Below are 25,008 nucleotides of genomic sequence, written 5' to 3'. Positions count from 1 at the left end.
CACACTGGTGCAAACTCCTTTCTTGCTGTTGCCACCCTCGAGGAATAATCCTGAAAGCAGAGAATTCGCTGACCGTCATGTTTAAGTTCTCCTCCTGCTCGTACTGCTTGTAGAATAGCCTGTTTGTGCCCATAGTTGAGGATTTTCAAAATCACCGCCCGAGGCCGCGCCGCTCCTTGCCTCCTTGGCCCCAGTCTGTGTGCTCTCTCAATCCTCAGGGGGCCTGGCATATTATTCAACTTCAGCGTGGTTGGAATCCAGGTTTCTAGGAAACTGCCCAACTCCGACTCTTGGATCTGCTCTGACAAACCGATCAGGCGCAGGTTATTGCACCTGGATCGGTTCTCCAAATCGTCGATTTTATTCTCCAGGTCCAATATCCGTTTTTGCAGTGCTTCCACCGGCTGCACCTCAGACACCATGCGGTCCTCGATATCACTAATCCTTTGCTGGACATGGTCCAGGTCCAGATGAAATCCATCTAGGCGTTCGTGCGCCGAGTCCGCCCTGTCATATATTGCTTGCAATTTTTTGTCCAGGGCTGCCTCAACTGCGGCCGTTACTTCCGCCGTAATTTCGGCTGTCCATGCCGAGCAGACGCTGGAACTCGGCGATTGCGGTGCGGCCGCCATCTTAGGTTCCGCGGCCTTGCTTTTTTCTTTTTTTTGAAGTTTCGCCGCCATCCCGCTTTCTCCGGTCACTATTGCCAGCCAAAGCGCAGCACCGAAATCAGCTCTGCGAGCCCAATAAGATTGAATCCTTCGGATCCCCGATGAGGTCAGATAATTGGCAAAGATGCGGGGGACTAGCAGGAGCTCAGCACACACGAGTCCTCACTCCTGCATCGCACCACGTGATCTTTCTAAATGTGATTTAAGTGTAATTCTGTTTTTTAGTGAATGTTTTGTACTTTAATAAAACTTCCTCAATAAACATATAGATTTTAAAAAAATGCCAGAGTTTACAGCTATTACTATTGTTAAAACAATTTGTGTTAATTTTTGGTTCTTTTTATTTAGGATATATATATTTTTTCTTCCGATTTTAGTGCTGCCTTGTCAGCTATGACAGAGAGATTTGTTATCCCAGTACATTGACCAGATATGTCTGCTCTCTGTCATCAAAGTTTGCCATTGCGGCTCAGATTTATTATCTCTCTGCCATGCTTTAAGGTAGCTCCTTTTCCTTCTCTTGCAACTTTCAGTAGTTTGCGTTTTGGTCTGTTGAATGTCTTATCACTTAAGCGCAAAGCATGATTTAGTGAGGTATCTTATTACATGTCATAGTTTGGATATTCTGTATTTGACCAAGACCTAGTGCAAGATTCAGAGATAGCCTACTTTGCTCAGGTTGCCCCTGCGGTTATACCTATATTTCTAGTTCTAGACAGGACAAGCGGGATGGGAGAGTAGAGGTTCTATATCACTCCACGTTTACTATTTCACAGCTGTCATTGTCTCAATTGATTTCTTTCTCTTCAAGTCAGTTTTCCTTTTCCTGTTCTGTTACTGGTCTGTTTTTCTCCTTAATGTACTGTTTCTTCTTTGCAATTTTTGTTAATGCTGGTAGGTTCACATGCTTTGGAGCAGGAGAGGAGTGGGAACAGAACCAGGCTCTTCAAAAAACAGACCGAAGATATCCAATATTGAAGTTGTTTATTGAGGGTAGACTATGCAAGGTACCCTGTTTCGGCACTGGAAGTGCCTTCTTCAGGAGTCTATTTAAATGTAAGGAAACATAACAACTCAGCAAAAGAACAATAAATGAAAACACACAAAAACAAATATTAGGTGATGAAGGACAAATTAAAAATACAATAAAATAACCACTGTATTTAATACAGAGAATACTGTGACACTTAAAATATGGTAGGAGATTTAAAATATATCTTTTAACACTTAAAGTACAGTTAGTAATTTAAAGATAACTGGAGAAACTGTAAATATGTAACAATATGGAAAAAATAACAAATGGAAGTGTACAAATATGTGCATCTGTATATATGAATAAAATTGCAGCAGTCTATGTGTATTTAAATAGCACGTATAGAAGGAGGAGGAGAACAGGATAAGAAATAGGAGCCAGCGTCAAAATGTTCTCAAAAATGGTTGATGTCCATACTGACCTTGGTACTTTGTCTCAGAGATAATGGACAAAGCGTTCAGGTTAGAGTCTCTTGTTGAGCAACATTCTGGTCTAAAAGAAATATTTGAAAATAAAAATTGCATGAATGAGAGAACGGTGACCATAGCTTGAAAGGTGATGGACATACCGTGTTTCCCTGAAAATAAGACACTGTCTTATATTAAATTTTGCTCCCCAAGACCAGCTAGGTCTTATTTTCAGGGGAGGCCTTATTTTTCGGGGAAACATCGGGGTCACTCCCCCCCCCCCCCCCCCGAGATCGCCGGCTCCCCTCCTCGATCGGTGGCTCCCCCTGCCCTCAGTCGCTCCCGGAAGTAACTAACCTCTTAAATGCTTCCTTTCACCATTCATCTTCGCACTCGCCGCAAGCAGCAGGGCAGGCCACTCCTTCCTTCCGTGTCCCGCCCTCGCCTGACGTAACGTAACGTCAGACGAGGGCGGGACACGGAAGGAAGGAGTGGCCAGCCCTGCTGCTTGCGGCGAGTGCGAAGGTGAAAGGAAGCGGTTAAGAGGTTGGTTCCGGGAGTGACTGAGGGCGGGGGGAGCCGCTGATCGAGGGGGGGAGCCGGCGATCTCGGGTGGGGGGGGTGACCCCGATGTTTCCCTGAAAAATAAGGCCTCCCCTGCTAGGTCTTTTTTTCGGGGGATGCCTTATATTTTCAAATTTAAGCAAGACCTCTACTAGGTCTTACTTTCGGAGGATGTCCTATTTTCGGGGAAACACGGTAGTGTCATGTGGAGGAGACTGAAAAAGGAACAATCTAACTGGTGGCAGAGATTAAGGAGGGTTCATCTGCTAGAGCAAAACATGGGAAAGACAAAAGAATGGATCACAGCAGAAGAAAGAAAAGCAAGAGAGTGACTGAACTGGAAACATGAGCGTTTGAACAGAACAAGTAAGTAGTAGGGAGGTGCATCTATTTATGTGGGTAAATGAAATCTTGACAGATGTCAGAGAAAATAGTGCGAATGTGTGGACAAAATCGTGAGGTATATACAGTGGGGGAAATAAGTATTTGATCCCTTGCTGATTTTGTAAGTTTGCCCACTGACAAAGACATGAGCAGCCCATAATTGAAGGGTAGGGTATTGGTAACAGTGAGAGATAGCACATCACAAATTAAATCCGGAAAATCACATTGTGGAAAGTATATGAATTTATTTGCATTCTGCAGAGGGAAATAAGTATTTGATCCCCCACCAACCAGTAAGAGATCTGGCCCCTACAGACCAGGTAGATGCTCCAAATCAACTCGTTACCTGCATGACAGACAGCTGTCGGCAATGGTCACCTGTATGAAAGACACCTGTCCACAGACTCAGTGAATCAGTCAGACTCTAACCTCTACAAAATGGCCAAGAGCAAGGAGCTGTCTAAGGATGTCAGGGACAAGATCATACACCTGCACAAGGCTGGAATGGGCTACAAAACCATCAGTAAGACGCTGGGCGAGAAGGAGACAACTGTTGGTGCCATAGTAAGAAAATGGAAGAAGTACAAAATGACTGTCAATCGACAAAGATCTGGGGCTCCACGCAAAATCTCACCTCGTGGGGTATCCTTGATCATGAGGAAGGTTAGAAATCAGCCTACAACTACAAGGGGGGAACTTGTCAATGATCTCAAGGCAGCTGGGACCACTGTCACCACGAAAACCATTGGTAACACATTACGACATAACGGATTGCAATCCTGCAGTGCCCGCAAGGTCCCCCTGCTCCGGAAGGCACATGTGACGGCCCGTCTGAAGTTTGCCAGTGAACACCTGGATGATGCCGAGAGTGATTGGGAGAAGGTGCTGTGGTCAGATGAGACAAAAATTGAGCTCTTTGGCATGAACTCAACTCGCCGTGTTTGGAGGAAGAGAAATGCTGCCTATGACCCAAAGAACACCGTCCCCACTGTCAAGCATGGAGGTGGAAATGTTATGTTTTGGGGGTGTTTCTCTGCTAAGGGCACAGGACTACTTCACCGCATCAATGGGAGAATGGATGGGGCCATGTACCGTACAATTCTGAGTGACAACCTCCTTCCCTCCGCCAGGGCCTTAAAAATGGGTCGTGGCTGGGTCTTCCAGCACGACAATGACCCAAAACATACAGCCAAGGCAACAAAGGAGTGGCTCAGGAAGAAGCACATTAGGGTCATGGAGTGGCCTAGCCAGTCACCAGACCTTAATCCCATTGAAAACTTATGGAGGGAGCTGAAGCTGCGAGTTGCCAAGCGACAGCCCAGAACTCTTAATGATTTAGAGATGATCTGCAAAGAGGAGTGGACCAAAATTCCTCCTGACATGTGTGCAAACCTCATCATCAACTACAGAAGACGTCTGACCGCTGTGCTTGCCAACAAGGGTTTTGCCACCAAGTATTAGGTCTTGTTTGCCAGAGGGATCAAATACTTATTTCCCTCTGCAGAATGCAAATAAATTCATATACTTTCCACAATGTGATTTTCCGGATTTAATTTGTGATGTGCTATCTCTCACTGTTACCAATAACCTACCCTTCAATTATGGGCTGCTCATGTCTTTGTCAGTGGGCAAACTTACAAAATCAGCAAGGGATCAAATACTTATTTCCCCCACTGTATATAGGAGATAAGTTTGGTGCGAGTGTAAGGAATGGGAAAAAAGGAGCCATAGGTAAGGGTACATAGAAAAAATGAAAGGATACAAAAATGACTGTGCAGGAGAAAGAAATACATGGATCATAAGTGCTCTCCAGTAGGTAAGAATACATGTGGGAAAAGCAGTGGGTAGGAACATGAGTGGTGAATAGTAAGCAGTCATGGCTAATTAAATAATGAGATCAAAGACAGGGCATGTAGTGAAAAGGTGAGCAGCAATTAAAGGCTGTGATTAAATAAAAAGGGATGGCTTCAATCGTGGTTGTAAAGTAACACTGCCCAACGTTGTGAGAAACTAAGACAGAAAGGAACAATGGTGAAGTCATGACTATTCAGAGAGAAAAAGATTGTGGAAACACTAGTCAAAATCGGTCTAGAATGTACTAGCTGTTACGGCTTGACAAAGAAAAGAGCTGGAGTCAAAAAACTGATGAGTATGTTGGGTAAGTGGGTGGTATGAATGAGACAGAAGGTAGTTATAGATGCTGTGGAATAGTGTGAAAATGCCATAATATGTGGAGAATCAAATGAGAAGAGAGACAGCATGCAGTGGGACTGGAAAAGAAAAATATCTGGAGGAGGAAATGGTAAATAAGAGTAAAAAAAAAGTAACAGCTAAAGCGTCTGTACCTTGAAAAAGACCTTTGAAGTAAGGTAAAAAATATGGCTTCTAGGCGCCACTAGGTTGATGTGGAAAACTAGGTAATGTATGTGAAGGGGTTTTAAAAAACCAGAAAAAGGCACCAAAAAGTGGCGCATGCATTGTAGATAGTGTAGTAGAAAATGGCACTGATGATTGTAAGAGGTAACAAGGCATAAAGAATGGGGAAAGGAAAACAACTGTGAGCGGAAAAAAGAGGTGGTCGAATGAGTCTGGGGGAAGGTTCACATACAATGCGCCACTGTGGATCACATCAGTTTTCAAGCTACGGTCACCGTTCTTTTATTCATGCAATTTTTATTTTCAAATATTTCTTTTAGACCAGAATGTTGCTCAACAAGAGACTCTATCCTGAACGCTTTGTCCATTATCTCTGAGACAAAGTACCAAGGTCAGTATGGACATCAACCATTTTTGAGATCATTTTGACGCTGGCTCCTATTTCTTATCCTGTTCTCCTCCTCCTTCTATACGTGCTATTTAAATACACATAGACTGCTGCAATTTTATTCATATATACAGATGCACATATTTGTACACTTCCATTTGTTATTTTTTCCATATTGTTACATATTTACAGTTGTTTCTCCAGTTATCTTTAAATTACTAACTGTACTTTAAGTGTTAAAAGATATATTTTAAATCTCCTACCATATTTTAAGTGTCACAGTATTCTCTGTATTAAATACAGTGGTTATTTTATTGCATTTTTAATTTGTCCTTCTTCACCTAATATTTGTTTATATGTGTTTTCATTAATTGTTCTTTTGCTGAGTTGTTATGTTTCCTCTTACATTTATACAGACTCCTGAAGAAGGCACTTCCAGTGCCGAAACAGGGTACCTTGCAGAGTCTTCCCTCAGTAAGCTTTACTTCAAAATTGGACATCCTCAGTCTGTTTTTTGAAGAGCCTGGTTCTGTTCCCACTCCTCTCCTGCTCCTGAAATCATCTGTGGGACATTATTGTTCTTTTGGTTTTGAAGCTCACATGCTTTAACATCTTAAGCTCCTTTGATTTTTAGGAGATTTTAATATCCACTGGGAAGATTCTTCTGCTTCTCTCGTCTCCAGATTTTGTAGATGTAACATCTGACTTGGACCTTGAACAACTTATTCCAGGGCCTATTTATTTTCAGGGTCAGTCTCTGGATTTGTTTTTTGTTTTTTACTCTGTGTATCATTCTTCTGAGATGTCTTTCTTCTCTGTTGCCTTCTTAGACTGATCATTGGCTTTTTAAATTTTCTCTAGTGGGTATATAGGCTAACTCTCAGTTAGAGCGAAAATCAGCTCTTTCACTACAGTGCCGTTGACTGTTGTAGAATTGATGTATGACTTTTGTAAATTTCTGTAAGCCACATTGGGCCTGCCTTGGGTGGAAAAATGTGGGATATAAATGCTATAAATAAATAAATACAAGTCTCTTCGGCTACTTATTACTTTAACCACTATTGGGAGTCCAAAAATTATATCCTTACATGTTATCAATGACTCCCTCTCCTCTGTTCATCCACCAACCACTTATATTCATACAATCATTAAAGAATTCTTGTGATAGCTTAGGAACCTCAGCTGTGCATATTGCCAACTCAACTTTATGGCAATAAACCTTGTACACAACTCTTCATCGACTCACCATGATGCCACATTTTTATATATACTTTTCTTCTTTTATATAAATTCTTTATGCTTGAATACTCATCTTATTTCAGAAAATTGGACCCAGGGGTTGTTGTTAACGTCCGACATGCATGTTTCGCCCTTCCCCAGGGCTGTCTCAAGGACTGACCCCTTTTGCCATCTTAGCACCAGCTCTACTTAAATAAGCAACTGATTTCAGGGTTATTCAGGGTTATTTCAGGGTCAGTTGCTTATTTAAGTAGAGCTGGTGCTAAGATGGCGAAAGGGGTCAGTCCTTGAGACAGCCCTGGGGAAGGGCGAAACATGCATGTCGGACGTTAACAACAACCCCTGGGTCCAATTTTCTGAAATAAGATGAGTATTCAAGCATAGAGTTAAAATAATTTATATAAAAGAAGAAAAGTATATATACAAATGTGGCATCATGGTGAGCCGATGAAGAGTTGTGTGCAAGGTTTATTGCCATAAAGTTGACTTGGCAATATGCACACAGCTGAGGTTCCTAAGCTATCACAAGAATGCTTTAATGATTGTATGAATATAAGTGGTTGGTGGATGAACAGAGGAGAGGGAGTCATTGATAACATGCAAGGATATAAATAAATAAATGTCATACTTTGACTGAATTCAACTTCAGAAAATATTTCTAAGCTATTCTCTGGATTTCTTTAATTTTCAATTAGCTTCTTTGGAGGAGCAAACTATTTTCTCTAGCGGCTGTTTATGCTACTCTGGTCTAACCCGCCCTTTGTGGTATACTCCTCCTGTACCACTTAGACAGAAACTTAGACATTTAGAATGTTGTTGGTGGAAGGGTCATTCACTGTCCAATCTGGGAGATTATAAATCTTTGGCTTGCCTTTATAAGCAGACCCTACAGCAGGCAAAGAAGGAATATTTTTCAGTCAAATCCTGAAGGCTCCCCATTCTGCTGCATTGTGTAGGATTTTTAGGTACTCTGACCAATGTGCACGATTATCTGTTACTGGTGGAAATTTTTTTTTTGTGCTAAAGTTTCTTTGCTTCATTTGTCAGTAAATTCTTTGTTGAATACTCAGGATTTTGTTTCCTCTCAGGAAAATCCAGGGAGGGTATTCTCTATTTTTGTTCTTCCATCTCAAGCTTCACTAGGACTGTCTCTTAGTGCTGTAAAAATTGCTACTGCAATTTATGATCCTATTCCTGCAGTATTTCTTAAAAAGCTTTCACCTTTCTTCCTTTTATCTATACTGTGGTGGTTAAGGGTTTGGAATTTAGGACAAGTCCCTCAATTCCTTGTCATCAAGCAGATGAATCCATTACGAGTGGGTTGTGTCCATCAACCAGCAGGGGGAGATAGAGAGCACTGAAAAACCATAGTGCCTCAGTGAAAGCTAGCTCCATCTGCCTCTTCAATATTCTCTATCTCCCTAGCAGGGTGGACGCAGCTTGTTCAAGCTCCTTCAGAAATCTGTCTGGGGTGGCTCCTGTGCTGTTGCCAGTTGTAGCAGGGGTGTTGTGGCTGATGGTGCCCACTTTAAAGGCACATAGGTACGTCCTTTCCCTGCCTTACCCGGCCCCCGATGTGGATGTAGACACATAGGCAAGCCCTTTCCCTGTCTTTGCCCACGCTGTGGATGCAGGCACATAGGTTCGCCCTTTCACTGCCTTTCCCACGCTACTGATCCTCCAGAGTGGAAAAAGTTGCCTCTTGCGCTGTTGCCTCCAACTTTCCTCACAGCGTCAACAACAACAACAAAAAAAAGTTGCTTCGTGCTATAGCGCTGCGATCCAAGAAAAGAGGCTTTCCTTCAGTTTGTGCAGCGGATTGGAGCTCTGTCGACTCGATCCAGAGAGGTAAGAGCATTTTGAAGCTCCTCCGGGGTGGGCCCGCGTTCGGTGAGATTTGTGCGCGAATTTTGAATTTCCCGCCGTTTTCTGCGATGGCTGCGGAGGATGTAAAGCACTGTTCCCGTTGTGGCAAGCGCAGATCAGCAGCAGGGCTCTGTAAATCGTGCTCTTCTGACGTCAGAGCCGGCCCGAGCATGGCGAGCGAGGTTTCTTCCCGCTCTGTGGAGCTGGCAGCGAGCGCCATTTTCGAACAGCATGGTGCGACCCCCGCTGAGGAGGAGGGGTGTGAGCCTGGAGGGGAGCCTCGAATGGAGGCTAATATACTACTACTACTTAACATTTCTAGAGCGCTACTAGGGTTACGCAGCGCTGTATAAATTAATAACTAAGGACGGTCCCTGCTCAGAAGAGCCATTTCCCCTGGACTGGAACCGGGAGGCCAGGGTGAGCCATTCTCCCCTGAATTTGTTTTACTGCTACATAAAGCATTTATGTTAAAAAGAGCTCTCCCACAGGGGTCTCAATCGGCCCGGCTGCCTGTGTCCCCTCCAGTAGAGCCCGGCCTTGAATTACCATCAGGTGCGTTTTCCCCTGACAGATGGCCGCAGGACAAGCGCAGAAGGGTAGATTCCCCTTCAGAGAGTGGCGCACCCCCGTTCCCCCCCCCCCCCCCCCCCCCCCCGGTTGGGATGTGAGGAGTCTGAGGGGTCTGGCAGGCCCTCGTGGTCTGGAGAGCCAGAGGAAAGGTGCAGGATTGCCACTGGATCTGGATGATCCTTCCGCGATGAGGATTTTCCACCGCGATGAGCTGCCTCTCTATTGAAGATCCTATGAGTGCTGAGCTCTCCTCTGCTAATCCGAGGATGACAAGTACTAAGAAGCCTGCTCGAGCCTTTCCTTTGCATGACTCCATCCAAGAGCTTAATTCAGCTAAATGGGCTGACCCCGAGGGGGCCTTTGAAAGTTGCCAGGTCTATGGGGCAATTATACCCTCTCAGTGAGGAGAATTTGGTGCACCTAGCAGTGCCTAAAGTGGATACCCTAGTCACAGCTGTGACAAAGAGAACTACCCTCCTGGTTGAAGGAGGAGTTGTCCTGAAGGACATGCAGGACCGACGCCTTGAATCAACTATAAAGCGGTCCTTTGAGATTCAGGCCTATCCTTAGGGGCGTCTGCATGCAGCTGTTGCGCTGCCCGAGCCTGCCTTGCTTGGTTACAACAGGCAGTGGAACAGCCCGGAGATGGAGAGGAGCCCCTTGCGGAGGTGGCACCGCAGATGGAGTTGGCCTTGTCTTTCTTGGCTGACGCCTTTTATGATCTGGTCAGAGCTTCGGCTAAACAGATGGCTGTGGCGGTGGCAGCTCGCCGCCAGTTGTGGCTACGGCATTGGGTGGCTGACATGGCCTCTAAGCAAAGGTTGGTGAAGTTGCCCTTTCGAGGCCTTCTATTTGGTGAGGAGGTGGAGAACATTGGGTTTTTTTTTTAAATTTTTTATTTATAACCATTTAAATTTTTTACAAGCGATAAAACAACTTGCTGGAAATACAGAGAAAGTAATATGTAGGAATTATTTGTCAGGTAATTCTATTCTGTTTCTTAGACCACTAAATAGGGAGAGTGAAACAAGATAAGGAGATCAATTAAACAGTAAACAGAAAAAAACCCTGTGGTATTAACCTGATTATCCCCAGATATTACTCGTCTAATTCATTATTCCACATTGATCATCTGGTTGGCTTCTTCAAGGCCAATACGGTGTATAGTCAAATCATTTCATTGAAAACATACTTATTGTCCAATATTAGTTAGAAATAATACATCTGATTACATTCTTTCTCTTTTAAAAACCAGAAGTTATTTAACAATACATATACTTAAGTCTCTAATTCAAATCCCACTGATTAAAGTAATCCCAGTTTTCACAGACTTCACTCCTTTTAAAGTAATAATTTGAGGAAAACTTTAGGAGTCATACCCGGAACTCTGGTAAAAACAATAATCTCGATATTAATCATCTATAATATTCATTTTATTATTCAAAATTTCTGGTCTATTATCATTTTCAAAATCATAACCACTTCTTGCTCATGTAGAATCATTTGTTATATCAATTTTTTTACTCTCAAATGGTTCAGTTGAATTGTCCATGTAACTCTCTAATAAAATTATATCTGAAACAAAATTATTTACTGCCACCGTTAGGTCCCGAAGCGCCTTCCAGATGGTATTCAATGTAACCTCCATGGGAGCCAAAAACTCCAAGTTGATTTCTCAAAGGTATTTAGGAGTGGTTCCGCCGATTTGGGTTCTGCTGTAAACGTCCTCTGTTTCAGCATATACCTCTAACTCACTCCTCCACTCCTTTGGGCATGGTGGTTGAATAATTCGGGAGCAATGGAGTTGTTTTTCCAGGTCCAAGAGCGTCGACGCTCCTTTGCCAGGGCTAATCAAAGGACTCGCCAACTCTTTCATCTGTGGGCAGTTCGTCGCGCAATCCTAGACTTAAAAGAAGTCAACAAGTCTCTGAGAGTGCGGCATTTTCAAATGGAAACCCTGCTTTCCGTCATAGCGGCGGTACAGCCAGGAGAGTTTTTCACGTCTCTGGACCTGAAAGAAGCTTACTTGCCTATACCAATTTGGCCCCCGCACCAGAGGTTTCTGCATTTTGCGGTGATGGGAAAACATTTCCGGTTTCGGGCCTTGCCTTTTGGCCTCGCCACAGCTCCCCGAACCTTTTCAAAGGTAATGGTGGTAGTAGCTGCCTTTCTTAGGCGACAGGGTATCCGGGTTCACCCGTACCTAGACGACTGGCTCATCAGAGCGGACTCTGCAGAAGAGAGTCATCATGTTACAGCAAGAGTGGTCTCAGTACTGCAATCTCTGGGCTGGGTCGTCAATTTAGCCAAAAGTCACCTGACCCCCTCTCAATCTCTAGAATATTTGGGGATCTGGTTCAACACAGCCTCGGGTATGTATACCTACCCGAGCAAAGGCGGTGCAAGCTTCAGAACCAGGTCCGTCTGCTCCTGAGGATGCCTCGCCCGCGAGCTTGGGACATTGTCCAGCTGTTGGGGTCGATGACGGCCACCTTAGAAGTGGTGCCATGGGCGAGAGCGCACCTGAGACCTTTGCAGTGTTCCCTGGTTCAAGATGGTCTCCAATATCTCAGGATTATCAATGCAGATTCACGTGGCTCCCTGTGGCCCGACTCAGTATAGAGTGGTGGCTCTCAGACAGCATGCTACAGCGAGGAATGCCGCTAGCACTCCCCGATTGGTGCCTGGTGGTAACAGATGCCAGCCTGAAGGGCTGGGGTGCACATTGCCGGGGAAGGCATGCCCAGGGTCTCTGGACACCCGAGGAGTCGGCGTGGTCCATCAGTCGCTTGGAGTTGAAAGCGATATTTCAGGCGCTTCTGGCCTTTCCATTGACCCTGGAAGGATTGGCTGTCAGAGTTCTGTCGGACAACACGACAGCAGTGGCCTACATAAATCAACAAGGCGGCACTCAGTGTCAAGCACTGGCCACAGAGGCCACTCAGATATGCCACTGGGCCGAGCTACATCTGCAGTTTCTGTCAGCAGCTCACATTGCAGGTCAGAGCAACGTGCAAGCCGATTATCTAAGGAGGAATCAAATCGACCCAGTGGAGTGGGAACTTGCAGACGAAGTTTTCCTGCAGATGTGTGCCAAATGGGGGATGCCCCTAGCGGATCTTATGACCTCAAGTGCAAATACCAAAGTACCATGCTTTTACAGCAGACGGAGAGATCCTCGCTCGGTGGGGTTGGATGCCCTGGCCACTATAGCCCGTTGGCTCAAAGAAGCTATTTTTCAGCATATTTGCTGTCTGGCCAGCCTTCGCCTCAAGCCCTTTAAGGCACATTCCACAAGAGTGATTTCCTCTTCTTGGGCTGAAACTGGAGTACTCTCTCTCCAACAGATATGCAGTGCAGCGACATGGGCTTCTAAGCTCTCTCTTGCCCAACATTACAGGCTGGATGTGGCTGCCAGTAGAGACGCGCATTTTGGAGCACAAGTGCTGGCACGTGGTGTGGCTTGCTCCAACCCTATCTAGGGATTGCTTTGATACATCCCGCTCATATTGGATTCATCTGCTTGATGACAAGGGAGGGAAAATTAGGTTCTTACCTTGGTAATTTTCTTTCCTTTAGTCCTAGCAGATGAATCCATGAGCCCTTCCTCAGTGGTTCATTATGTTAATTTTATGTTCAGTTTTTCCTGTAGATATGTTCCCTCATTGGGAGAAGTTGGAAAACAGTCTTCATGATTTCTGTTCTGTTACAGGAGGTTGAGTTCGTCCCTCCTTTGAATTGTTGCTCCTGTTCTGGGGCGTTCATCCGCTGTGAGGAAAGTTCATGTTAATATGCTTTGCGGTATAACCCTGCTTTGGAAGCTTCAAATACTGAAGAGGCAGATAGAACTAGCTTGCCATGAGGCACTATGGTTTTTCAGTGCTCTTTATCTCCCCCTGCTGGTTGATGGACACAACCCACTCGTAATGGATTCATCTGCTATGACTAAAGGAAAGAAAATTACCAAGGTAAGAATCTAATTTTCCCTTATGGAAACAAACAGCGGTTTGCTCTAAGTTTTTAGGATCATACGCTTTCACAATCAGATGTAGTTAGCTATCCACCAATTTCCAATTTACTCTTTTTGGGGAAATTAACAGAATTTGTTGTTTTTCGACATATAGGGGAGTTCTTGATTGCAACAGATGTTTTGCATCCTAATTAAACGAGTTTCAGAAAGGGATAGAGTACAGATATGTCACTTTTGGGACTGACTACTTTTCTTTTACAACAGTTCTCACAAAATAAGTCTGTAGTGCTTATTTCCTTGGATCGATCTTTGGCATTTGACACCATTGGCCATGACCAGCTTCTTCGCGGTTGAAAGATACTGGCCTTGATGGTACAGTCCTGGTTTAATGATGGGTCATTCAAATGCAGTTTGTTGGCAGGGATCCCTTCGGCTTCATATTCTCTACCTTCAGGGATCCCTCAAGGGTCATTACTAGCTCCTATTCTATTTAATGTCTTCTTGTCCTCGCTCCTATATTTGGGTCAGTTTTTTTGGTCTTAAACTTTGTTTATGCGGATAATATACAGGCCTTCTGTCCTCCTTGATCAACTTCACCTCAAGCTATTGCTTTTCTTTCATCTAAAATAGATTTTCTTGCAGTCTGGCTGGGTTCTCGGGCTCAAATTAAATCCAGTAAGACACTGGGGGTTTTGTTCTCTAGGCTGAGAATGCCCCAGCTTCTGTTACCATTGACAATTGCTGGGAATAGTACCTCTTTTCAACTTGTAGTGAAAATCTTGGGAGTTGTTTTAGATCAGAATTTGAACTTTCAAGCTCAGCTCTCTCAAGTAGTCCAGTCATGCTTCTTCAAACTTTGGATGCCCTATTCGGTCCATGGCGTTTTCATAGAATCAGCTTTGTGAGTTCTGATTCACTCTCTTATAATTAATTGATTAGACTGCTGCAACATCCTAAACAATGGTATATATCACTCAGATTTGCAGTGTTTGCAGATTGTCCAAAATGTAGTTATTAAACTTCTGACTGGCTCTCAGAGATTCAGTTACATGACCTCCTTCATGAGGAGCATTGACTCCCAATTTATTACTTTCAAAATGCTTTTCTTGATGTACAAGGTCCTATCAGCAGTCCACCGATATCTTTTGAATCTTTTGGTCAATTATGTTCCTGCTTGGACTCTCTAGGTCATGCATTGTCCTTAATTTCCTAATGGTTCCTACTTTTAGAGAGTGCTCATGAAAAGATTTTCTGCCTCAGGACCTAGGCTTTGGAATATGTTGCCTATAAATATCAAGCAGGAAGAGTCTTTACCTGTTTTTAAAGGGCAATTGAAAGCTTTTTTTTTTTTTTTTTTTTTTTTTTTAATTTTCGGCAGCCTTTGGTCCCTGAGATTTGGCTTATTTCCCCAGTTTGCTGTCTCTGAGATTGTCTACCAAGAACTCTGGATCTGTTGTATAGGAGTTCATGTTATGACTAGTGTGTTATGAAGCTTTACTTGCTTTTTAGCTTTTCTTTCCTATATTAACTGGTGTTCCTTTCACATTTTATCTGTTTTGGTTTTAGTATTGTAAACCACCTAGTTATTTTGAATAGTATGTTAAGTTTTACTAAACTTGTAAACTTGGAACCTAAACTAAACATCAGCCATGATGATCAAAGCAGCTTCACAATCTCAAACTCACAAAATTATTTTTTAAAAAACGTGTGTTCAAATTTTAGCATACAACAATGTTTTTGTCACAGTTGTGCCCATGTTTTGTGCTCTCCTTCTTCTCGCCACCTGGTGGCTGCAATGCACTGTCTGGTTATTGTCACCCGTTCCAGATTTTAGCTGAGTCCCGTCCGGATCTTCCAGACTGCCAGACTTGCTCTTTTTGTTTGAACCTGCACTGCTCCCGTAGTTGCCTGGTGATTGCGGCAGCTGACCCTCAGCTGCTGCTGGGCTTATTAGCCATTCTGAAATCTTTCTGCTTTGCCTTTGCATCGCCTAAGGCACTGGTATGTTGGTGCTTGCGGCACTTCTGCTTAGTTTAGTTTCTTGTTCTAGTTCCCTGCCTGATTCTAGTTTAGTCTTTGTGTAGCTTAGCTTGTACTGTCTTAGTCTTGATTCTTGTGTTTCTGTGTCTAGTTCTGGGTTCTCTGTGTTTCTTGTTTAGTGGCTGTCTGGCAGCTTTCAATCATATTTCTTATCTGTTTGTGTTTCTTGTTTAGTGGCTGCACTGGAAGCTTTTAGTCCTTCTCTGTTGTGTGTTGCCTGTTGGTATCCTGCCCCTGCCCCTGCCCTGCTGGCCGCCTGCACCCAGGGGTTCAACTCCTGGGGAAAAGCGGCTAAGTGCAGGTGAAGACTAGAGTTCCTGCTCTGCCTGTTCCAGCGTGTTTGCCTCTGCTGCAACCCCAGTCCGGGGTTCCAGTCCTGTTCTGCCCTGCCCCTAGTTTGAGGGTGGTTTTGCCTGCCACTGCCGCTCCTCGGCAGTGGCCCAAGGGCTCACAAACCCAGTTTCCAGCTTGGAAAACGTGACAGTTTTTTACACTGCAACATTAGCCCTATTTTCTCCTCCCCCAACTAGTGCTCTTGAACATTAAACCACATCTTAATGCTACAGTTTCCCATCCCATACTTCTAGCCCCTAGTCACTGAGACCCAGTTGTTCTTTAGTTCCTCAAACCTACTTAATCCCCCCTCAACTCCACCACCCCTTCTACCTCCTAGATACTTTGCCAATTTACCTCATTTCTCTGCCTCTAAATCATACCGTTCATGCCTAACATACAAAATTATTTTTTAATGCTTGGATTTCAGGAAATAGAGTCTAGTAAGATATGCAAATACATAACTACCCTTTCTTTAAAGGCTGGCAGAGTGAGTAATAAAAATGAATTTAAATAATTCTTTGTTTTTTATTGTGGGGAATGATTTGCTGGCCCCAGCAAAAATACATATGTACTTGTCCTTTTGCATCACAGGATGAGCTGTAGTAATAAAAGAAATTTACACTTACCCAGACATCCTTAACTTAAGAAGATGAGAACTGGTGTAAATTCAGTATAAGAGTGGAGGCATAGTCTAATGGTTAGAGCAGTGGGCTAAGAACCAGGGAAGCCAGGGTTCAAATCCACAGCTACTCCTTGTGATTTGGGCAAATCATTTAACCCTCCATTGCCTCAGCTACAAGTTTAGATTGTTAAGCCCTCAGGGGACAGGAAAATACCTAGTGTACCTGAGTGTAACTCCCCTTGAATTCCACCGACTTTCAGAATTCCCTTCAGTGGTGGACGATTCAATCCAGTTTGACCTTGGGAAGTCCATTCCAAATTCCTCTACCACAAAAAGTGCTGACAATGGATGCATCGCTCCTGGGGTAGGTGGTTCATGTAGATGGGCTTCACACTCAAGGAGCTTGGTCCTTTCAGGAAAAAGGTCTTCAGCTCAACCTCCTGGAATTGCGAGTGATCTGGAATGCTCTAAAGGCTTTCAGAGATCGACTGTCCAACCAAATCATTTTGATTCAGACAGTCAGGTTACCATGTATTACACCAATAAGCAGGGGGGCACCGGATCTCGCCCTCTGTGTCAGGAAGCCGTCCAGATGTGGCTTTGGGCACGCCGTCACGGCATGTTTCTCTAAGCCACTTATCAGGCAGGCGCAAACAACAGTCTGGCCGACAGGTTGAGCAAAATTATGCAACCTCACGAGTCGTCACTGAACATGGGCGTAGACTGCAAGATCTTCTGAGCGTGGGGCACCCCCTCGGTGGATATTTTTGCCACTCAGATCAATCACAAGGTCCCTCAGTTCTGTTCCAGGCTTCAGGCCCACGTCAGACTAGTGTCAGATGCCTTTCTCCTGCATTGGGGGACAGGCCTTCTGTATGCGTATCCTTCCATACCTCTGGTGGGGAAGACTTTGCTGACGCTCAAGCAAGACTGCAGAACCATGATCCTGATTGCACCCTTCTGGCCGCAAGAGATTTGGTTCCATCTTCTTCTGGAGTTGTCCTCCGAGAAACCGTGGAGATGGACTGTTTTCCAACCCTCATCACCCAGAACGAGGGGTCGCTTTTACATCCCAACCTCCAGTCTCTGGCTCTCACGACCTGGATGTTGAGAGCTTAGAATTCACCTCCTTGGGTCTTTCAGAAGGTGTCTCCTGAGTCTTGCTTTCAGAAAAGGTTCCACAAAGAGGTGTTACTCTTTCAAATGGAGGAGATTTGCCGTCTGGTGTGACAGCAAGGCCCTAGATCCTCTTTCTTGTCCTACACAGACCCTGCTTGAATACCTTCTACACTAGAGTCTGGCCTCAAAACCAAACCTTCTATAGAGTCTGGCCTCAAAACCAACTCAGTAAGGGTTCATCTTAGTGCGATTAGTGTCTATCATCAGCGTGTAGAGGGTAAGCATATCTCTGGACAGCCTTTAGTTGTTTGCTTCATGAGAGGTTTGCTTTTGTCAAAGCCCCCGGTTAAACCTCCACCAGTGTCGTGGGATCTCAATGTCATTCTCACCCAGCTGATGAAAGCTCCTGTTGAGCCACTGAATTCCTGCCTTCTGAAGTACTTGACCTGGAAGGTCGTTTTTTTGGTGGCTTACTTCAGCTCATAGTCAGTGAGCTTCAGGCCCTGGTAGCACACGCACCTTATATCAAGTTTCATCACAACAGAGTAGTCCTCCGCACGCACCCTAAGTTTCTGCCAAAGGTGGTGTCGGAGTTCCATCTGAATCAGTCTATTGTCTTGCCAACGTTCATTCCCCGTCATCATACCCGCCCTGACGAAAGCAGTTTGCATAGCTTGGACTGCATTGGCCTTTTACGTGGAGCGGACAAAGCCCTTCAGAAAGTTCGCCCAGTTTGTTTCCTTTGATCTCAACAGGAGGAGAGTCGCCATTGGAAAACACACAAGCTCCAATTGGCTAGCAGATTGCATTTCCACCCACCCCCAACCCATTTTTGTTCTGTTCCAGGCTGCACTCTCGGTTAGTTGTTCATGGTTTCAGGTCAATCTATGTTATGTTCTTGCCGTTGTGAGACCCAATTGACCAATGTTCATTGTTTTGAGTGAGCCTGGTTGCTAGGGATACCCCACATGTGAGAATAAGCAGCTTCTTGTCCTCGGAGAAAGCGAAGATACTTACCTGTAGCAGGTATTCTCCGAGGACAGTAGGCTGATTGTTCTCACAAACCCGCCCTCCTCCCCTTTGGAGTTATTTATTTGTTTTTAAGCTTTTTGATTTAACTGGCTAGACGTGCTCACGCGACGGGCGGGAAAGCAGTCCGCTTTGGCAAAACTTTGTTTTTATTTTGCTTGCAAAATGCCGATTCCTGGACCGACGCGGATATCGACCCACAATCAGCCTGCTGTCCTCGGAGAATACCTGCTACAGGTAAGTATCTTCGCTTCTTCTCTCAGAACACCTAGACAGGTGGGTTTTCAGGAATACCACAATGCATATACAATAAGGTACATTTTCAAATATTAGACTTGCATTCAATGACTCTCTATCTCATGCATATTCGTTGTGGTAATCCTGAAAATCCAGCTGGTTAAGGGCTATGTTTATAAAAGAGCGCATGCTAACTTCCGCCACACTCATAGGAATAACATGGTCATGGTGGCAGTTTGCATAAGCTTACATTTTTAGCATGTACTAACATTTCATAAACATGGCTCGTAGTGTGCCTCCAAGAGAGGGCTGGGAAGCACTGCATTTTAGTAGTATGAGTTCCATTATACCCCTCTCTGCACATAATGTTTTTTGTGATGTCACCAACATCTAGAATTGGATGGAGAAGAGGAAGTGCATTGAGCATGCTCAGGGTATTGGCTTGAGTTAAAATAGTGTTTTGTTTAAATAAAATCATACCCATACCTAAGTTTGCCACAATAATTCAAATGGGTGTATCCGTTCTAGTGTTTCCCATTGCATTCTCTAAAGATTCCCCTACTTACAGTGGGGCAAAAACAAAGGTCTAGGAGAAGATGACAGCCATAACACTGCCTCTTTAAATATGCTCAAAACAACTTGCCAGAGGCAAGCTTCTAAAGAATTCATGATAAATTAAAAAAAAAAGAGAGAGAGAGAGAAAACAGAAGTCTTTCATTGCTTGCTGTAAAATGCAAGAGTTTACAGTGTCCAGCTGCTTTAAATATATCATTTTCAGGCCATGAAGGACTTTCAAAATGTTTCTAGAATATATTTTGTTCTGAAATGTTTTCTGTTTTCTCTTCTTTTTGCTTTCTAGAGGCCAAACTGGATTTGAGTCATTAAGCCCATAGGATTTTGTTGATTTAAAATAGGCTGTAAGACGTGAGTCAAATATGAGCAGTAGTGGGTGTAGATAGGTTCAATGCAAGAGTATTGGGTGCCCTAATACAGTGCTTCTCAACTCAGTCCTTGGGGCATACCCAGCCATTCAGGTTTTCAGGATATCTACAATGAATGTATGGGATTGCTTTGCATTCCAAGAAAGCAGTGCATACAGACCTCTCATATGCATATTCACTGTATATATCCTGAAAATCTGACTAGGTTGAGGACCACTGCCCTAGGTGAACCTTCAACTTTATCGTTTCCCTATTTTTTTTTTCAGGTCCCTAGCCCATCAATTTCCATCTCCAATGTCTAAGATTTTGATAATGATACTCTAAAGTTGTGATCTTTGTACAGAAATTCTATAAAATGCATAACTAGACATACTTTTAAAAGCAAAATAAAATTTAATATTTAAAAGTACATGTTGATGGATCTGAGTATACGTTGCTGTTAGGTTCTTTGCCTGCAGCTGCTCTTTGCTGCCCCACTAGAAGCTGACATCCTAGGTGACTACCTGGTCTTGCCTAAAGGCCAACCCTTGGTGTGGATTTCAGGAAAGAAGATTTTTGCTAAAGGAGCCTAGGTCTTTAAGATTTATGGTATACCTCTTTTCTCCTTCTTAGCAAACGGGCTATAAAAACATAAAAAGTCATGCAAGATAAGAAAAGGGAATCTTGAAGTAAATCTCACAAGAGAATAAAAGAAATGGGCAGCTTGAGTGATCTAGACTATGGCACTCATTTTTATCTTCTGTCCTCTTTGCTTGCAGTATGGAATTGTCCTGGATGCAGGCTCCTCGCATACAGCCCTATTTGTGTACAAGTGGCCTGCAGACAAAGAGAATGACACGGGGATCGTCAGTGAGCACACCATGTGTGATGTGAATGGTAGGTCCTGCATTGCCAACCATGTGTCACTTACTCATCAAAGACTGGGAAGTTAGGAATGTTTTGTGATGTGCCTTAACCTTGACTTGATTGCTTTATTCTAATAATTTTAATTCTGTTCTGAACAGCAGATTGACCCAATGGGAAATGTCTCCAGCTCCAAGAGGGAAGGAAGTGCATTGAGCATGCTTCTGCTGTGGTGGTAGTGATGGTTAAAAAAAAATAGCAGTAGTGTCCATATATGAATTGCCACACTGCCTTGTTGTCACCTTAGGCAGATCACCACAAACAGGCGGATTCAGTGCTGGTTTTGCTCCATTCTATGCAGAGTTTTAATTATGGTTTTCCAAAGAAAGTAGGAACTAAGTCTTGTACATCATACAGAGGGGTAAAACTAGAACTGAATCAATTTGTTTAGGTTGGAATGGTTCAGGTGTGAACCCTTCCACTGCCTCATTTAAATATGCTGAAAGCAACTTGTATACCCAATCCCACGGATAATCTACTGTCATAAATAGCATAAAACAAAACGAAAAGGTACATTTCTATTTAATAATACATAACATTATACTGCTGTATAAATATAGTATATCTAAGCAATGTATATTTGAAATAAAAATAAACAATGAGTAAACCTATATACATCAAAACACCAACAGAAATTAAATTAAAAATTTAAAAAAAACTGACGTAAACACATCCAGGAAGCAAGTCACTTTTCCCAGATTATTGAAATACTATAGTCACAAACACTGACCACAGCGTTTAAATTTATACCTATATATTCAGTGCCGGACTGTATCCAGATAGCAGCATTGAATATCCGGGTAGAGAGTGGCCGTTGGAAGTTATTCAGGTGCTGCCAATATTCAACGCTGGTATCTGGGAAATTATCTGGACAAGGTAGGAAAATGACTGAATATCAACCCCAATAATTTCAAGAGCAGAAAAAAAGAGGACACACAAGGTTGGGTAGAACAGCAGACCTGTTGCAACCAAGCTTAACTTCATCCTACTCTGTTTATGAAATATATGTCTTAATCACTTTTTACATTTTGGAAACTAATTTTCATTCTGTATTTTAAAAGGTTATAAAGTCCAAAATTCCTTGTCATCAAGCAGATGCAGCCATTACAGATGGGTTGTGTCCATCAACCAGCAGAGGGAGATAGAGAGCACACTTTTTTTCAGTGCCTCATACCAGCTTGCTCCACTGCCTCTCTTCAGTATTCTCTATCTCCCCTAGCAGAGTGGCTGCAGCTTCTTCGAGCTCCATCTAAAATCTGCCTGGAGGTTGCTCCTGTGCTTTTGCCAGTTGTTAGCAGGGGTGTTGGAGGCTATAGCAGCTTCACTTTAAAGGCACATAAGTTCGCCCTTTCCCTGCCTTACCCATACCTCCGTGGATGTGGACACATTGCTTAGCTTTCCCTGTCCTTCCCCACCAACTGTGGATGCAGGCACATAGGTTCGCCCTTTCCCTGCCTTTCCCACTCACCTGAGCTTCCGGAGTTCTATTTATCTCTGCTTTCCTCACAGAGTAAAAAAAAAAGCTTTGGCGCTTAGACCCTGGAACAGAGGTTTTTCCTTGCCTTTTTCTGTGGGACCGGAGCTGTGATACTCGGTCCAGTGAGGTAAGAGTATTTTCTGACTCCTCTGGGGTGGGCCCGCGATCGGGGCGATTTTGGCGCGAACCGCCATTTTGAATTTTACCGCCGTTTTCGGCGATGGCTGCGGAGACAGTAAAGTGCTGTTCCAAGTGTGGCAAGCGCAGATCAGCAGCGGGGCTCTGTAAAGCGTGCTGTACAGACGTTAGAGCCGGCCCGAGCATGGCGAGCGACGATTCTTCGCGCTCAGAGCTGGCAGCGGACGCCATTTTGAATTTGCCACATGGCGCGACCTCCGCTGAGACGGAGAGTCCTGAGCCCAGGGGGAGGCCTCGGAGTGAGGCTGATCTGGGAGCTACTAGCCCCGGGTGAGTTTTTCTCCCCTGATTTTGTCTTATTAATGCATAAAGCATACATGCTTAAAAGAGCTCTCCCACAAAGCCCGGCACGGGCCTCTTCTAATGCCCCCCCACCCCCCGGTGGATTCTAGCCTGGGTATGCCCTCTGAGGCGTTATTCCCTGATCATTGGCAGAATATGAAGCGCAGAAGGGCTCTTTCCCCTTCAGAGAGTGCTGCACCTCCATTTTCCCCCCCCGTGGTTGGGCTGCGAGGATTCGGAGGACTCTGGCAGGCCTTCATGGTCTGAGGAGCCAGAGTCCGGTGCAGAAGTGACTCAGGATCTGGATGATCCCTCCGCGGTGAGGATTTTCCACCGTGATGAGCTGCCAGCACTTATTTCTGATGCCCTGCAGGCTCTCTCTATTGAGGACCCTGCCAGTGGCACAGCCTCCTCTGTGAATCCTAGGATGGCTAGTACCAAAAAGCCTGCTCGAGCCTTTCCTTTGCATGACTCCATCCAAGAGCTTATTTCGGCTCAATGGGCTGACCCCGAGGGACCTTTGAAAGTTTCCAGGGCTATGGGGCAATTATACCCTCTGAGTGAGGAGCATATGGCTCGCTTTGCTATGCCTAAAGTGGATGCCCTAGTCACAGCTGTGACAAAGAGAACTACCTCCCTGTTGAAGGAGGTGTTGCCCTGAAGGATATTCAAGACCGTAGACTGGAATCAGCACTTAAACGGTCATTTGAAATTGCAGGTCTCACTATTCGGGCATCTGCATGCAGTTGTTATGCTGCTAGAGCCTGCCTGGCTTGGTTGCAACAGGCAGTGGAACAGCCCGGTAATGGAGCGGAGCCCTTTTCAGATGTGGCTCCGCGGATGGAGTCGGCCTTGTCCTTTCTTGCTGATGCCCTTTATGATATTGTCAGAGCTTCGGCTAAACACATGGCAGTAGCAGTGGTGGCTCGCCGTCTTCTTTGGCTACGGCATTGGGCGGCGGACATGGCCTCTAAGCAAAGGTTGGTGAAGTTGCCCTTTCAAGGCCTTCTCCTGTTTGGTGAGGAGTTGGAGAAAATTGTGAAGGGCCTGGGTGAGGCTAAACCCCAGCGCTTGCCCGAAGATAGGCCTCGGCCTTCCTCTAAGGGTGCGGTGGTGCACTCCTCTTACAGACCTCGCTTCCGTGAAGCTCGAAGGTACCGCCCAGGGCGTTCTGCTGGGTTCACTTCTCGTGCCCGTTTTCAGCAGAGGAACTCCTTTCGCTCGGACAAACGTTCCACAGCCACTGGCTCAAGGCCTGGAGTTCAGGGGCGACCCTCTCAATGATGGTGCGCCGGCCCTCTCCTCGAGTCCTGTCATCGGAGGACGTCTTTCCCTCTTTGCCGAGGAGTGGGCCAACATTTCCTCAGATCAGTGGGTCTTGGACCTGATCAGAGACGGTTAAAGAATAGAATTCAACGCCCCTGTAAGAGACGTGTTTGTGGCGTCCCGATGCGGTTCTGCAGCCAAACGGGCAGCGGTAGAGGAGACTTTATAAGGTCTGATTCAGTTAGGGGCCGTGTCCCCGGTACCTCCCGCCGAACACGGCTGCAACCGCTACTCCATCTACTTTGTGGTGCCGCGAAAAGGAGGGTCTTTTTGCCCTATTCTGGACTTAAAAGAATTAAACAAGTCCCTGAGAGTGCGGCATTTTCACATGGAAACCCTGCGCTCCGTCATTGCGGCGGTACAGCCAGGAGAGTTTCTCACGTCTCTGGACCTGAAAGAAGCTTACTTGCACGTTCCAATTTGGCCCCCGCACCAGAAGTTTCTGAGGTTTGCGGTGATGGGAAAGCATTTCCAGTTCCGGGCCTTGCCTTTTGGCCTCGCCACAGCTCCCCGCACCTTTTGGAAGGTTATGGTGGTAGTAGCTGCCTTTCTAAGGCGAGAGTGTATTAGGGTTCACCCGTACCTGGACGACTGGCTCATTCGAGCAAACTCTGCTGCAGAGAGTCAGCATGTAACAGCCAGAGTGGTCTCAGTACTTCAGGGCTGGGTCGTCAATTTGGCCAAAAGTCACCTGACCCCCTCGCAGTCTCTAGAATATTTGGGGGCCAAGATCGACACAGCCTCGTGGTATGTGTACCTACCCGAGCAAAGGCGGTGCAAGCTTCAGAATCAGGTCCGTCTGCTCCTAAGGATGCCCCGCCCGCGAGCTTTGGACATTGTCCAGCTGCTTGGATCGATGACGGCCACCATGGAACTGGTGCCCTGGGCGAGAGCGCACCTGAGACCTCTACAGTATGCTCTACTCCAAAGATGGTCTCCAGTATCTCAGGATTATCAATGCAGACTCTCTTGGCTCCCTGCAGCCCGACTCAGCTTGGAGTGGTGGCTCTCAGACAGCATGCTGCGG

The 25,008-nt window shown here is 45.0% G+C and overlaps 1 protein-coding gene across 2 annotated transcripts in view; it reads left to right on the top strand.

The window, feature by feature from the left end:
- The window catches only part of ENTPD2 (ectonucleoside triphosphate diphosphohydrolase 2), a 238,373-nt gene that overhangs the window by 68,904 nt on the left and 144,461 nt on the right, over positions 1-25,008 (top strand). For both annotated transcript variants that reach the window (XM_030207023.1, XM_030207024.1), the window contains exon 2: positions 20,554-20,671. In XM_030207023.1, the coding sequence (XP_030062883.1) occupies positions 20,554-20,671 (118 nt within the window). The remainder of the gene's footprint in view (positions 1-20,553; positions 20,672-25,008) is intronic.

Source organism: Microcaecilia unicolor, chromosome 6 (assembly GCF_901765095.1).
Source record: "Microcaecilia unicolor chromosome 6, aMicUni1.1, whole genome shotgun sequence".
Lineage (NCBI taxonomy): Eukaryota > Metazoa > Chordata > Amphibia > Gymnophiona > Siphonopidae > Microcaecilia > Microcaecilia unicolor.
Note: the sequence above shows the minus strand (reverse complement) of the source record. Positions and strands in the feature narration are given on the sequence as shown.